General features: G+C 46.9%; 1 protein-coding gene and 1 long non-coding RNA gene across 2 annotated transcripts in view; one reads left to right on the top strand and one right to left on the bottom strand.

Annotated features, from left to right (window-relative positions):
• The window catches only part of LOC118371914 (pre-mRNA-processing factor 17-like), a 34,818-nt gene that overhangs the window by 6,232 nt on the left and 11,806 nt on the right, over window positions 1–16,780 (bottom strand). Inside the window, exons 9-13 of the mRNA XM_052523320.1 lie at window positions 14,717–14,762; window positions 10,711–10,812; window positions 8,974–9,089; window positions 8,479–8,498; window positions 2,025–2,101 (exon numbers count right to left, since the gene is read on the bottom strand). Coding sequence (XP_052379280.1) covers window positions 2,025–2,101; window positions 8,479–8,498; window positions 8,974–9,089; window positions 10,711–10,812; window positions 14,717–14,762 — 361 coding nt within the window. The remainder of the gene's footprint in view (window positions 1–2,024; window positions 2,102–8,478; window positions 8,499–8,973; window positions 9,090–10,710; window positions 10,813–14,716; window positions 14,763–16,780) is intronic.
• Window positions 15,657–16,010, top strand: LOC127931387 (uncharacterized). The gene is made up of 4 exons (XR_008140938.1): window positions 15,657–15,716; window positions 15,757–15,856; window positions 15,897–15,936; window positions 15,974–16,010. It is a non-coding gene; the product is annotated as an uncharacterized LOC127931387 (long non-coding RNA).

Below are 16,780 nucleotides of genomic sequence, written 5' to 3' on the forward strand. Positions count from 1 at the left end.
CCTGTCTCTCTACACAGACACTAGGAATCAGTAACAGTGTGTGCTCCACTGCGTGTACACCCGCTCCACTGTTTGTGTGCATGTGTGTCCTCCCTTTCCAAGTGCCTCCCAAACAAACCCACATAAAGGGATGCCATTATCTCAAAATGCCAACCGCTGTAGGTGGATGAGAAACGGATAAATACAACTGGGCTCTCTTTTGTAAAACTGGAGCGAAAATAAGGAGTCGAGCAGAAGAAAAGCTCCATACGCAGCAGTCCCAGCTAGGGCTGCTGTGGGGGACAGAGTGGAGTAGGCTGCTCTCCCAGTGAGAGTTCATCTGTTATTTAGACTAATGACAAACAATTCATGTCAGGACAAATATATGAACACAGCTCAGAGGGAGATATGGGGAAGAGAGAATGGGGGAGATGGAGGGGAAGGGTATGAAGGAGGGGAATGGGTAAAATAAAAAGCTGTGTGTGTGTGTGTTTTTTTTTTAACCTTTATTTAACTAGGCAAGTCAGTTAACCTGTTGATCCTACCCCCTACCTTTTCGAACATTCTGTTAAAAATCGCGCAACATTTCAGCACCCTGCTACTCATGCCAGGAATATAGTATATGCATATGATTAGTATGTGTGGATAGAAAACACTCAGATGTTTCTAAAACTGGTTAAATCACAGCTGTGACTATAACAGAACGTGCGTTTCATCGAAAAGCGCAGGAAAATCTGATCACTGAAAACTGGAAAATATATCAATGCGCCACTTGAATGTATTGTTGAATAGAAACCACATTACCTGGAGCCGAGGTTGCAATACCTACAGCTTCCACACGATGTCAACAGTCTTGTCATTTGCCTAGGATTTGTTTCTTGGTCAAACGAACAAGAGACAGCCCATTTCTTCCGGTCTCCGACCGGATATTTTGGTTGAGATTTATCCGGACATTATTTCAAGACGTAGAGCTATAGAATATACATCGCCTCGTGATCAATTTGATCGATTATTAACGTTTACTAATACCTAAAGTTGCATTACAAAAGTATTTCGAAGTGTTTTGTGAAAGTTTATCGTCAACTTTTTTAATTTAAAAAAATTACGTTGCGTTATAAATCGCTGTTTTTTTCCTTGATCACACAGTCTTCATAGATCGATATCTAGGCTATATATGGACCGATTTAATTTAAAAAAAAACCCAATAGTGATGTTTATGGGACATCTAGGAGTGCCAACAAAGAAGATGGTCAAAGGTAATGAATGTTTTATATTTTATTTCTGCATTTTGTGTAGCGCCGACTATGCTAATTGTTTTGTTTACGTCCCCTGCGGGTCTTTAGGGGTGTTACATGCTATCAGATAATAGCTTCTCATGCTTTCGCCGAAAAGCATTTTAAAAATCTGACTTGTTGGCTGGATTCACGAGTGTAGCTTTAATTCAGTACCCTGCATGTGTGTTTTAATGAACGTTTGAGTTTTAACGAGAACTATTAGCATTTAGCGTAGCGCATTTGCATTTCCAGATGTCTAGATGGGACGCCTGCGTGTCGGGTCGACCTAAGAGGTTAAGAACAAATTCTTATTTTCAATGACGGCCTAGGAACAGTTCAACTGCCTGTTCAGGGGCAGAACGACAGATTTGTACCTTGTCAGCTCGGGGGTTTGAACTTGCAACCTTCCGGTTACTAGTCCAACGCTCTAACCACTAGGCTACCCTGCCGCCCATGCATGCATGTATGCATGTATGTATGTATGTATGTATGTACAGTGCCTTGCGAAAGTATTCTGCGACCTTTTGCCACATTTCAGGCTTCAAACATAAAGATATAAAACTGTATTTTTTTGTGAAGAATCAACAACAAGTGGGACACAATCATGAAGTGGAACGAAAAGGTCACAAAGTTCAAGGGGGCCGAATAGTTTCGCAAGGCAATGTATGTGTGTATGTGTGTATGTATGTATGTATGTATGTATGTATGTATGTATGTATGTATGTATGTATGTATGTATGTATGTATGTATGTGTGTATGTGTCCACTCACCATTGGGTGAAAGCGTTACAGCAGGCATAGAGTGCATACTGGGCTCTGCGATGTATTTGAAGTCCACGGGAATGTCCCTGTAAAACACAAACGCAGCACGGTCACAAAACGGTTAGAGTACGGTCAGGGTACGGTCGAGAATAGTCCAGAGGTCAGCCATGACACTACTGGCATCAGTATTGACAACTAGCATTAATGCTCTCACGTTGGAAACATTGAAAGTCACGCAATGCAGCTGGCGCCTGGAAAGACGTGATTCTAGCTGAGGATCAAAGCTATACTGTTGACGAAACAGTTCAGATCCAGACACTGTTGGCATTACAGATACAGTGCCTTCAGAAAGTATTCACACCCCCAGACTTTTTCCACATTGTGTTACAGCCTGAATTTCAAATGGGTTAAATGTAGACATTTTTGTCACTGATCTACACACAATATCCCATAATGTCAAAGTGGAATAATGTTTACAAATGAATTACAAATGAAATGTGAAATGTCTTGTAAGTATTAAAGCCCTTTGTTAGACATCCATTTTCTAAATAAGTCCAGGAGTAAAATGTGCTTGACACGTCACATAAATAATTTACACACTGTGTGCAATAAGTGTTAAACATGGTTTTTGAATGACTACCTCATCTCTGTACCCCACACATACAAACAATTTTAAGACCCCGCAGGCAAACACTGAATTTCAAACACAGATTCAACCACAAAGACCAGGGAGGTTTTTCAATGCCTCGCAAAAAAGGGCACCTATTTGTAGAGGGGTAAAACAAAAGGAGACATTGAATATCCCTTTGAGCATGGTGAAGTTATGAATTACACTTTGAATGGTGTATCAATAGACCCAGTTACTACAAAGATACAGGCGTCCTTCCTAACTCAGTATCCGGAGAGGAAGGAAACCGCTCAGGGATTTCACCATGAAGCCAATGGTGACTTTAAAACAGTTAGAGTTTAATGGCTGTAATAGGGGAAAACTGAGGATGGATCAACATTGTAGTTACTCCACAATACTAACCTAAATGACAGAGTGAAAAGAAGGAAGCCTGTACAGAATAAAAATATTCCAAAACATGGAATATTTTAGTTTGCAATAAGGCACTATTGTAAGAAGTAAGAATTTAACAGTTTTTTTGGGATGAAAAGAAACAGAACAGAGATAAGTACATGCAAAAACCTAGAGGTAAACCTGGTTCAGTTAACTTTCCACCAGACACTGGGAGATTAATTCACCTTTCAGCAGGACAACAACCTAAAAGGCCAAACATATTCTTGAGTTGCTTACCAAGACAACGTTGAATGTTCCTGAGTGGCTTAGTTACAGTTGACTAGATTTTAAAGTCAAGGGCTCTGAATACTTTCTGAAAGCACAGTATATGTAAATGGTATGGTATGAATTTCCATACCATGTTTGCTTAAACACTGTGCCAAGAGCATCCAATTAAATCCACCCTCTCCCTTTCTGCATTCTTTTTCCCCTCTCCCTACTTTCTCAACCCTGCCCTCTCTGAGTTTGATAGTGAAATGGAGGTCAATCATGGATTTTGTTCTAGGGTCTTCATGGCGTCATCCAACTCTATGGTCTTCTCACACACTGTCGTGAACAGAGCAGCTGGCAGATCTAACTGGATGAGTGTCCGTGACAGAGACACCAGCGACAGGCTGAAGATTGTGTATGACTGTGAATAATGTTGTTGTGTTGAGGGTGTGTTGACCACGTAAGAGTTGATCCTCCTCGCTCTCAGTGGGAGGCTATCTATCTGGACTGAGGCCATCTCTCCCTCCTCTCTTCCTTTCTCAGATAGCACACAGCTGGACTGGTTTAGAGCCACGGCGCTAACAGCTCTACCCCATAAACACCAGCTAGACTTATACCTAACCAGGGCCAGAAGGAAAGGGACACACTCCATCCCTAAACCAGAGTGAACTACAGGAAACAACTAACTTACAATGCATGAAGCATGAGTCAACTACTGTACCTGAAGACAGTTTTAGGATTAAAACACACACACGCACGCACACCAAAAGGGCCCCCCGAGCCAGCCCTGCCTGATGTCCACAGCAGAGCAGAGTCAGGCCAAACCAACTCTCTAAACACAAACAGAATGCATCAAATCTCCCCTCAGAACTCTAAAAAATAACTCAATGTGTCTGCGTGGCTGGGAAAGAGAGAACCAAGCAGATAGTTTGGAGTGGACTGCTGTTCTTTCCTCCCAGTATGTTAATGAAGCCGCAGTTGTTTCTGAATACCTTTACCTGTCCCAGTCAGTCCTAATTCACCAGGCCTGGGTCGTATTAATTTACGCATCAAACATAAGAAAACGGGTTGAAATAGGAAGGGACTATGTGGATTTGTCCAATGAGAACTGGTCATTTGCCATTGCAAAATGTTTTGCTACAGTGTGGACTAATGAAATTGTGCCTGGTTTTTATCTTACCCCCTCACCAGTGTCTTGTCTAATGGATCCATAAGGGGGTGCAGAGACTGTAGCCACCAGGGGAAGGTTAGCACTAACTCTCTCGTGTGTGTGTGTGTGTTACATTGTATTGATTCTAAACCGTGCCCAGCACAGCCCATACACTCAGTCTCCACATCCCCAACTAATATACCTCAGCTGCTGACAGCCAACCACCTAGAGAGCTCTTCACTCTGTGTATGTGTGTGCGCACAAAAGGGCCACAATGGAGTGTATGTGCTGTGTTTGTGTGTGACTAACAAGGAGTCTGTCTGTAGTTCCAAATCCCTCAGCTTACCCTCCCTCTCCATCTTTGTGTCAGTGATGTGACTCCATGTTTATTTCTACCTAATTCAGCTGAGATTGGTGGTTGAGCTCTCCCTAATCCTACCATCTGAGCTGTCACAGGGGGAGAGGGGCAGTAAAGCCTCTCGTTGGCCCAGCGTCTTCTCTCCACCATAACAAACCCCTCCAGCTCCCACATTACACTCCTAAAGCCCCTGGGAGGACTCCTAATGAGTGTGCAATTCACTCAAATACTCAACATTCTCAAAAGTGTCTCACATGATAGAGAGGATCTACGCCGCCTATCAGTGCAGCCACTTCATAGCCCCAAGAGCAAAATGCCTTCACTGCGTCACTTCCACTGGAAATCCATTGAGCACGTTGGGAAGATTAAACAAGGGAGCGTGAACAGGGAAAGCTGAACTTTTGTCGCATACACCGTGGCATCGAGTTGCTATTGACCAATCGAAGCTCACTATAGTTTCCAGCCCGAACTGGATTGGCTGTTGATACCTAGCACTATATAGACTGCTTGCTAACACCAACATAAGGGCGAAGCAAGTGCGGATATCAAAATGTACACGTTAAAAGGATCTCGGCCATCACTCATTCATTGCTAGAGCTGTCTGGGCAGCATTGTTAGCTCTCCACTCACGCAAACAATCATGCTTCATAGAGCGACGCATGTCGAATACGGAACGAGCGAGAGCTACTCGTTTCATTTGGGTCCCGCAACACAGTTAGCCTAAGTTGCTGGGACAGTGCCAACCCCTAAAAGTCTGAAGAGCTGCTGCTTGGCAAAGCAGCCTGCCTAACTGCTAGCTATCATGCTAGCCAGAATTCCTTGACAGTTTGAACACAGCCCACGATGCATTTAGCCCTTGTGGCTGGGACTGCAGATAGCCTCTGGCTTGTGGCTGTTTAAATCCCTGCTGTTTGTTGCAGTTTTCATTGGCATGATGTGCTGTGCTTGCTGGAATCAACAAAAAGATGCCTACAAGCTATTGTTACAATGGCTTAAAGAGCTTTGTCAAAATACTGGTGGACTCAACTAACAAAAGAATGGACCTCTGATCAGATCGTCCAAGACCTAAAGAACAGTTTGCAGTTCTCCCGGGGAGAGGTGGTTGTCCTAAAAGAGACGTGCTGCAAGATGACAACAAACTAGTGCAATACACAAATTTAAAGCTTAACTTCTTGTTAATCTACCCATCGTTTCCAATTTCCAAAAGGCTTTACAGCGAAAGCACACCATATGATTATGTTAGGTCAGAGCCTAGTCACAAAAACACACACAGCCAAAAACACACAGCCAAGAACATGGTAAACTACTTCATTGTGAGGCTAAATATAAGGGCTGGAAATACAGATAAATTATAGTCAGATAAATGAAAAGCCGATTTTTGCTGAGGGCTTGGGACTGATAGGGTTAACACATTTGAATAATGGCATGTAGAAATATTGAAACGGTTCCTTACTGTTTGCAAAAGGCTAACTTTCCTTGCCAGCTTACAGCTGAAGCAAACATCAATTCACTACCCTGGTACTTTGTTTGTGATCATATGCAAACTATAACATAAAAAATGCTGATTTCAAAGCTGATTGTCACCGAAAACTTTATTAATTCACTTTGTCTCCCTCGCCCCAAAAACAAATTAACTTCTTCGTCTCCCTCGCCTCCAGTCTGGTTTCCACTAGATTACATAGCCAAAGGCAAATTACACTGCCATGTTCTGCCTCAGTGAATGACGTCATTACTTTCTTAGAGACAGTGCACACCTTTATAAAATAAGAGATTGCTTCTTTTATGCAAATGTTGTTAATCAGTACAATAAAATAATCCTAGCAGTTGCCAGTAAAATAAGTCCAAAATGGGAGGGATTGTTTGTCATCTGTGGCTCCATGAAACCCACTAAAACAAGCTCAATAACTCAATGCATGCACACACCCCTATTGAATAATATGTATTCACCTGTATTGTGAATAGACCTACATCTTGTTTATCATAAAGATTCACCATTCAAATAAATTATTACCATTGTTGTTTTGTCGTTAGATTGTTTTTACCAAAGTCAAATTGCTTGTATGATAGTATAATTGATTAATTATTGCATACATGGCAGTCTATAAAAACCATGAGAATACACATTTTCAAATGTAATGACATTGAACTCAAAAGATGGCCAACGATTGAACAGAGCAGTAGCTGAGTTTATATGTCTGGATCCAGTGAACACAGCAGTAGCTGAGTTTATATGTCTGGATCCAGTGAACACAGCTGTGTAGCTGTCTGGATCCAGTGAACACAGCAGTAGCTGAGTTTATATGTCTGGATCCAGTGAACACAGCTGTAGCTGAGTTTATATGTCTGGATCCAGTGAACACAGCAGTAGCTGAGTTTATGTCTGGATCCAGTGAACACAGCTGTAGCTGAGTTTATATGTCTGGATCCAGTGAACACAGCAGTAGCTGAGTTTATGTCTGGATCCAGTGAACACAGCTGTAGCTGAGTTTATATGTCTGGAACTGGGACTTTGGCTAATAGGCCTTTGTTTTTGATGTGGGATCGTTTTGGTATCGAGTCTCGTGATACTAAACCTGGCATCGAAGTAAAAAATCTGGTATTGTGACAACACTAACGAGCACATTCTATCGTAAAAGCTAACAAGTACAGTGTCTCTAATAAACTGTAAAAACTGCAACAGAGACCTAACAGATGGCGGTGCATTCAACCCCTTCACTCACATATAGCCATATTAGGCATACTAGCAAGAATGCATAATGCTCCCTTCACACCGACCAAGCCCACTCCCTCTCCAGACTACACTACTAAAGCCACAGCTGGCATCCCTGGCACCCACTCCTTACCAGTCTATCCTACTGCTTAAAACGCACACCAACCGGATATTACAGAAAGGAACACAAATGATGGGAAACGGAGGGCATTTCATTTAATATGTGTTCTTCTAATAAAACATTCCCTCGAAGAAACCCGGTGAAACTTCTGTCCTTAGTCACCGGGTCTTAAATATTTATCAAGTTAGCGAGGTAAACAACAGCATTTGTTAATCGCCTTGGGAACCAAGCTAATTTGCAAGTCATTCTCGCCGGGCTTGGTGATTGAAAATACTTATTTTTCCTGGCAAAATAATCTAGCGAAACAAGTCATAAGCGAATAAATAAATATGACAGAGGAATAAGAGCTGGTAGGTAAGACCCTGAAATGACAAGCTAGAAGACGAGAGGACTTTACATCAAAATGAACGGTACTTAAACTTCCCATGACCTGCCCACCCATAGCACCCCAACCCAGTCAACCAAATACATTCCTCCACCACTCTCATTTGCACTTCATCACTTGTTAAACAGTCTTTGGCAATGAGTTCAGTTTGCAGAGGTATCTAGAAGACTGTCAGGACAAGCTGTTGGCTCTAATGTACATGCCGGAGATACAGTATAATATGGAAATGAAGCATAATACCAGGAGTGATGCTTGATGCTCCTCACCAACAATGTTGTTGAATCCTCCTCATTTCATAACTGTGCTGATTCAGGCCAACACAGTGGTAGGGTGCCGGTAAAAAGCTCAGCAGTCACTCACCACTCCCACACGGGAGGGACTTGTCATCTGACGTGCTGACGAAACGGGTTCTCATCCACGAACGTGATGGTGTTGACCGCGCCCAGGTGACGGTCATACTCTGAACCACCTCCCTGTCCTTGCGTCCCACTGAGAGAGGGGGGTGAGATAGAAAGAGAGAGAAAATAAGTAAATGTATACAAATTGAAACAGGTTACACACACACAGGTATATTAGCTATGGGAAAAATAATTACACAACACACACTCCTGTCACAGACAAACACTAGAACACACACAACAAAATGTACAGTGTAATGTATGCAGCGTAATTAGGGGCAGACGATTGCCCATTTACAGACTCATTCATTTATCCCAGGAACAGTTTTTAATTGCTTTTCCAGAGAAGGGAATGGTCTCAGTGAGTTGTTGTCTTTTACAGATCTCTCTTTCTGTCTCTCTCTGCTCTGTCCTCGCTCTCTACATTTCCCAAGATGAATAACTTGCTCTAGTCCTGTTGCTCCGGTCTCTCACGCGCTCCACTGGAGCCCACGGAGCATGAAATACACTCCTGTCTCATATTGATCAGCCTCTAGGTAGTGTGTGTGTGTGTGTAATGACAGTACCTGAACGATCTTCTTATCAGACATGCCGGCCACGAAAAGGTTCTGCTTGTCCTCATCTGGGTTGAACTTGACGCAGTACGGCACCTTCCGGTTTGTGAAGCGGGAAATGCACTGGCCTGTGGAGTGAGAGTTGACATGTTTCAGAACAACCCACACTGACCGTATGCAACACACAATGTCTTCAATATAGTACAGAAACCATAGAATGACATATTCATGAATAGAATCTCTGTGGGAGGACCACCACCTGCAGCCAGCCATAACTTGCCGGTGTGCCATTCTGTCAATCAAATCAGATTTGTCGAATCCAACTCTGTCAATGCAATTGACAATATCAAGAATCCTCATTACAATAGGCCAATACAAGTTGACTACATGTAAATGGAATGGGCCCTAACCCTACAGCTCAGTGACTAGTAAACAAGGTGCTATGACAAGTCAGTGGTCCTGCAGAGCAACAAGTAGAGGATTTGTTTCTGTACTGCCCCCTGCTGGGGGGGGAAGAGACCCTCCCTGCTCCTTGTGGTAGAACCAACATATACAAGTGGAGGCTGCTGAGGGGAGGACGGCTCATAATGTCTGGAATGGAGTCAATCAAATGGTATCAAACACATCACGTGTGCTATCCACTGACTTCATCCCAGCCATTTTTATGAGCCGTCCTCCCCTTAGCAGCCTCCGCTGACATACACAACACATTTCCATCTCCTGGGGGAGCAGAGACCCTCCATGGTCCTTATGGTAGAACCAACATCTACACAACACATTTCCATCTCCTGGGGGGGAAGAGACCCTCCATGGTCCTTATGGTAGAACCAACATCTACACAACACATTTCCATCTCCTGGGGGAGCAGAGACCCTCCATGGTCCTTATGGTAGAACCAACATCTACACAGCACATTTCCATCTCCTGGGGGAAGAGACCCTCCATGGTCCTTATGGTAGAACCAACATCTACACAACACATTTCCATCTCCTGGGGGAGCAGAGACCCTCCATGGTCCTTATGGTAGAACCAACATCTACACAACACATTTCCATCTCCTGGGGAGCAGAGACCCTCCATGGTCCTTATGGTAGAACCAACATCTACACAACACATTTCCATCTCCTGGGGGAGCAGAGACCCTCCATGGTCCTTATGGTAGAACCAACATCTACACAACACATGTCCATCTCCTGGGGGAGCAGAGACCCTCCATGGTCCTTATGGTAGAACCAACATCTACACAACACATTTCCATCTCCTGGGGGAGCAGAGACCCTCCATGGTCCTTATGGTAGAACCAACATCTACACAACACATTTCCATCTCCTGGGGGAGCAGAGACCCTCCATGGTCCTTATGGTAGAACCAACATCTACACAACACATTTCCATCTCCTGGGGGAGCAGAGACCCTCCATGGTCCTTATGGTAGAACCAACATCTACACAACACATTTCCATCTCCTGGGGGAGCAGAGACCCTCCATGGTCCTTATGGTAGAACCAACATCTACACAACACATTTCAATCTGAATGTCCCACAACGCTGGCCACCTTCAGTAAGGCACAACAACTGACATGATTCTCTGAGCAAGTAATCATGACGGCTCTATTTCTGGCATTTATATCATGACCACGAGTGTGCTGTTCAGTGAGTCCCCAGGCCTGAACTACGTTCAGAAGGGCGCAACGTTGTGGAACGTTCGTGGCATTTCTATCTTTGTCACCACAACCGCGGCTGGACCGACCTGTCTCTGTGTCCCAGAGTTTGAGGTAGCGGTCGTAGGCTGCACTCATGTACTGAGTCCCAGTGTTGTTGAAGCAGATATCCCGCACTGCTTTACTGTGGCCTGAAGGGAGAGAGACAAGAGAGAAACACTTACACCTTACATATGCACATATTCTTCCTGTTCTGTTATTCTGTCTTGGCCCCCTGATCCCACTGCATGTCATATCACATTCATTGTTGGAATATCAAAATCACAGAGGGAAAAAATAAAAGGGTAAGAAAGAGAGAGAAAGCAAAGTGGCGAAGAGGGGAGGATCAAGGAAGAATATACAGACCACTGTATCCTCTCCATCCTCTCTACAATTCCTCTCTTCCCTGTAGTCTCCACCTATTTCTACCTCTCCTCTCCATCCCTCTCTACAATTCCTCTCTTCCCTGTGGTCTCCACCTATTTCTACCTCTCCATCACTCTCTACAATTCCTCTCTTCCCTGTGGTCTCCACCTATTTCTCTACCTCTCCATCACTCTCTACAATTCCTCTCTTCCCCTGTGGTCTCCACCTATTTCTACCTCTCCTCTCCATCACTCTCTACAACTCCTCTTCCCGTGGTCTCCACCTATTTCTACCTCTATCCCTCTCTCTGATTCCCTCCCCTTCGTGTGTTCAAGATGACCCTTTAAGACCGCCTTTTATCAGCGCTACACTGTTACCGTGGCGATAACATGGTCCGTCGAGGCTAGTCTGCCTGTCCACCAGCCAGCTCTATCCAGGCCTTTCCATGGCTCGAGCTGCCTGGCTCAAGCACACACACCTCCCTCCCTCCTCGCTCTCAAGAGTTTTAGTGACTGTGGCACATATCCCAACGATGTTAAAAGGCTATGTTTTTCATTATGCTGCTTTACTGAGATCACAATGAGTAAGACAAGACAAGGGCAGGCACAGTGAATTGGGTTTCGATTTGCAATAAAGGGCAACATTAAAAATGTCCCCCCTTGAAATCAATGAGAGAAAAGAGGGAAAGAGAGAAGTGATGGAATGAGAGAGAGAAAGAGCGTAGTCCCTTGTATTAAATAAGTAAAGAGTATATTGGGCAGCATGTTGATAATGGGTCTGATTCAGTACCGTGACAGCAGACTCCTAGTCTAAACCCCACAGGCACTGTACAGACCTGGCACTCACACAGGCTCCATTCCTAAAACACACGCACTCTCCATACCTCTATTTCAACTCTTTCTCACCCTCCATTCCTTCCCTCTACATCCCAAAGCTGTTGAATTATACATGGGGTTTGAGGGAACTGACAGGCAGAACCCCGACTGAGGGAAAACAATCTCCTCTGACAGCTCATACTGGAGGGAGGGAGGCTCCCAACACCCACCCAGCCTAGAGGGAGAGAGGGAGGCTCCCAACACCCAGCCTGGAGGGAGGGAGGGTCCCAACACCCAGCCTGGAGGGAGGGAGGCTCCCAATACCCAGCCTGGAGGGAAGGGGGGAGAGAGGCTCCCAATACCCAGCCTGGAGGGAGGGAGGCTCCCAACACCCAGCCTGGAGGGAGGGAGGCTCCCAATACCCAGCCTGGAGGGAGAGAGGGAGGCTCCCAATACCCAGCCTGGAGGGAGAGAGGGAGGCTCCCAATACCCAGCCTGGAGGGAAGGAGAGAGGGAGGCTCCCAATACCCAGCCTGGAGGGAAGGAGAGAGGGAGGCTCCCAATACCCAGCCTGGAGGGAAGGGGGAGGGAGGCTCCCAATACCCAGCCTGGAGGGAAGGGGGGAGTGAGGCTCCCAAAACCCAGCCTGGAGGGAAGGGGGGAGTGAGGCTCCCAAAACCCAGCCTGGAGGGAATGGGGGAGTGAGGCTCCCAAAACCCAGCCTGGAGGGAATGGGGGAGTGAGGCTCCCAAAACCCAGCCTGGAGGGAATGGGGGAGTGAGGCTCCCAAAACCCAGCCTGGAGGGAATGGGGGAGTGAGGCTCCCAAAACCCAGCCTGGAGGGAAGGGGGGAGTGAGGCTCCCAAAACCCAGCCTGGAGGGAAGGGGGGAGTGAGGCTCCCAAAACCCAGCCTGGAGGGAAGGGGGGGAGGGAGGCTCCCAAAACCCAGCCTGGAGGGAAGGGGGGGAGGGAGGCTCCCAATACCCAGCCTGGAGGAAGGGGAGGGAGGCTCCCAAACCCAGCCTGGAGGGAAGGGGGAGTGAGGCTCCCAAACCCAGCCTGGAGGGAATGGGGGAGTGAGGCTCCCAAAACCCAGCCTGGAGGGAAGGGGGGGAGGGAGGGGGGAGGCTCCCAAAACCCAGCCTGGAGGGAAGGGGGGAGGCTCCCAAAACCCAGCCTGGAGGGAAGGGGGAGGGAGGCTCCCAAAACCCAGCCTGGAGGGAAGGGGAGGGAGGCTCCCAAAACCCAGCCTGGAGGAAGGGGGAGTGAGGCTCCCAATACCCAGCCTGAAGGGAGGTCCCAATACCCAGCCTGGAGGGAGAGAGGGTCCCAAAACCCAGCCTGGAGGGAAGGGGGAGGGAGGCTCCCAATACCCAGCCTGGAGGAAGGGTGGAGGGAGGCTCCCAATAGCCAGCCTGGAGAGAGGGTCCCAATACCCAGCCTGGAGGGAGAGAGGGTCCCAATACCCAGCCTGGAGGGAGAGAGGGTCCCAATACCCAGCCTGGAGGGAGAGAGGGTCCCAATACCCAGCCTGGAGGGAGAGAGGGTCCCAATACCCAGCCTGGGGGAGAGAGGGTCCCAATACCCAGCCTGGGGGGAGAGAGGGTCCCAATACCCAGCCTGGAGGGAGAGAGGGTCCCAATACCCAGCCTGGAGGGAGAGAGGTCCCAATACCCAGCCTGGAGGAGAGAGGGTCCCAATACCCAGCCTGGAGGGAGAGAGGGTCCCAATACCCAGCCTGGAGGGAGAGAGGGTCCCAATACCCAAGCTACATGCCACTGTCTAGTGTAATCCTATACTCAACACTCAGCGGAACCTTCAGATTCCATTAACAAGGCAGTAAATTAAAAGGGATACTTCAGGATTTTTAAGCCCTTTATCTACATGCTATTAGATACCCATAGACTTACAGTCATTGCGCTAATGCTAGTTAGCATTAGCTCGTGAAACTACCTCCAGCTTCCTTCACACTGGACACAGAGACATACAAATGGCATCTACGGGTTCATCTGGCTCTGGGGAAGTAGATAAAGGGCTTCATTGCCAAAATCCTGAAGTATCCCTTTAACGTTCCATTTCCATTCAGAACATTTCCCAGAAGTCTGATGCCATTTTAAATCTACTCCATGTCTTAAACCCCATCCGCCCCAAACAGTGTCAGCTCACATTCCATTAATGTTCTATTAATGCTGAATTAACGTTCTGACTCAACATCAAGAGTTGAGGAATAGTTGGAAACAGGGTAATGGGATGTCCAGCGCAAACTCTTACACCATCTTACAGCTACCCTATGTTCCGCCTCGCAATGTTCCGCCTCGCAATGTTCCGCCTCGCAATGTTCCGCCTCGCAATGTTCCGCCTCGCAATGTTCCGCCTCGCAATGTTCCGCCTCGCAATGTTCCGCCTCGCAATGTTCCGCCTCGCAATGTTCCGCCTCGCAATGTTCCGCCTCGCAATGTTCCGCCTCGCAATGTTCCGCCTCGCAATGTTCCGCCTCGCAATGTTCCGCCTCGCAATGTTCCGCCTCGCAATGTTCCGCCTCACTCAGCGTTGAATTAGTGTTCAATCTTCATTTAGAGAATGCAGCTATAGGCAGAAACAGAGTAATCAGATGTGCCAAGGGAGAGGAGTATGACAGATTTCAATCTAACTAAGTTGTACTGGTGGATAGATTGAATATTGAAGTCATGTGCTTGATTGATTAAGAAACACAATTGGTTTTGTATACCCTTAAGAGATGACAGCACTTAGACTTGTTAGTGGTTTCAGCTAAGGTCTTATCCTCTTAATCCAATCGGCATTGGAATCCTTGTAGCACAACACATGAATAACAGAAAAAGAGTGCGAAACAGGAAACAGACTTAGTCCACTTACCGATAAACGTCCGTACACACCTCCTCTCATTATACACCTCCCACAACTGAGGAGAGAGGAATGAGAGAAGATTAAAACAGATTCTGCCAAAAACAGTGACCCTTTGATTTGCTTTGACCAGCATGGGTCAGTGTATCAAGCACCAGTCCCATCAGAAACCAGCACAGGGCTCATCTCAGACGGTTAAGTCCTAATTAAAAACCAATAGGCCCCTGGTTCTACCAGGAACACACAGAGAGGAAGAGAGACCAAAGACATGTTTATTTCTAAGTCCACAGGATAGAATCACTAGGACCGTGCCCCAGGACTACCTGACATGATGACTCCTTGCTGTCCCCGGTCCACCTGACTGTGCTGCTGCTCCAGTTTCAACTGTTCTGCCTTGTTATTATTCGACCATGCTGGTCATTTATGAACATTTGAACATCTTGGCCATGTTCAGTTATAATCTCCACCCGGCACAGCCAGAAGAGGACTGGCCACCCCACATAGCCTGGTTCCTCTCTAGGTTTCTTCCTAGGTTTTGGCCTTTCTAGGGAGTTTTTCCTAGCCACCGTGCTTCTACACCTGCATTGCTTGCTGTTTGGGGTTTTAGGCTGGGTTTCTGTACAGCACTTTGAGATATCAGCTGATGTACGAAGGGCTATATAAATAAATTTGATTTGATTTGAATCACTCTCAGCTAAGCCAAGGAGAGAGAAATGGAAAGATAAAGAGAAGGAACAGAGGGAAAGAGAAGATGCTCCTTCTTCAAAACAAGTTAGTTTGTCTCAGTCAAGGTGGGAGAAAGGAGGGATAGAGCAGAGGAGATTGTTTAACTTAATATGAAAAAAAATTCATGCTGAGGAAAGGGGAAATGAAAAGAGCTACAGAAGAACACAAATAACCCGGGACTATATCCCCGCCTCAGTGAGAACTTAATGGTGTGTCAGCGTGGCAGGTGTATCAGGAGAGTGGCAGGTGTGTCAGGAGAGTGGCAGGTGTGTCAGGAGAGTGGCAGGTGTGTCAGGAGAGTGGCAGGTGTATCAGGAGAGTGGCAGGTGTGTCAGGAGAGTGGCAGGTGTGTCAGGAGAGTGGCAGGTGTGTCAGGAGAGTGGCAGGTGTGTCAGGAGAGTGGCAGGTGTGTCAGGAGAGTGGCAGGTGTGTCAGGAGAGTGGCAGGTGTATCAGGAGAGTGGCAGGTGTGTCAGGAGAGTGGCAGGTGTGTCAGGAGAGTGGCAGGTGTGTCAGGAGCGTCAGCGTGTCAGGAGAGTGGCAGGTGTGTCAGGAGAGTGGCAGGTGTGTCAGGAGAGTGGCAGGTGTGTCAGGAGCGTCAGCGTGTCAGGAGCGTGGCAGGTGTGTCAGGAGCGTGTCAGGATGTGTCGGGTGTGTCAGGAGCGTGTCAGGTGTGGCAGGAGCGTGTCAGCGTGGCAGGAGCGTGGCAGGAGCGTGTCAGCGTGGCAGGAGCGTGGCAGGAGCGTGTCAGCGTGGCAGGAGCGTGTCAGGATGTGTCGGGTGTGGCAGGAGCGTGTCAGCGTGGCAGGAGCGTGTCAGCGTGGCAGGAGCGTGTCAGCGTGGCAGGAGCGTGTCAGCGTGGCAGGAGCGTGTCAGGTGTGGCAGGAGCGTGTCAGGATGTGTCGGGTGTGTCAGGAGCGTGGCAGGAGCGTGTCAGCGTGGCAGGAGCGTGTCAGCGTGGCAGGAGCGTGTCAGCGTGGCAGGAGCGTGTCAGCGTGGTAGGAGCGTGTCACAGACCTGCCAACCCTATCCAACTTTATCGCAATTATAGAATTGTACCAAATCAAATCCATTGAATGGACAGTGTAGAATGGAGATAATTATCTATAACGTTTTTCTTTGCAAATGCTCCCAAGTTTAGTCTCTATAGTAGAGGAACGCTTGTCACCTCTCAAACAGGGCCAATCACCAGGGCCGCTCACAAGTAGTGGCTTTTAAACACAGTTCCTAATCAACAATAAAAGCAAAATTATTTTGAAAACATAAAAACAAAAACAAATAATCGCATCGACACAGACCGCAAACTGGTTATACAAACCTTAAGTAGGCTGTTCAGTAGGCTACCGCAAAG

Source organism: Oncorhynchus keta, chromosome 8 (genome assembly GCF_023373465.1).
Source record: "Oncorhynchus keta strain PuntledgeMale-10-30-2019 chromosome 8, Oket_V2, whole genome shotgun sequence".
NCBI lineage: Eukaryota > Metazoa > Chordata > Actinopteri > Salmoniformes > Salmonidae > Oncorhynchus > Oncorhynchus keta.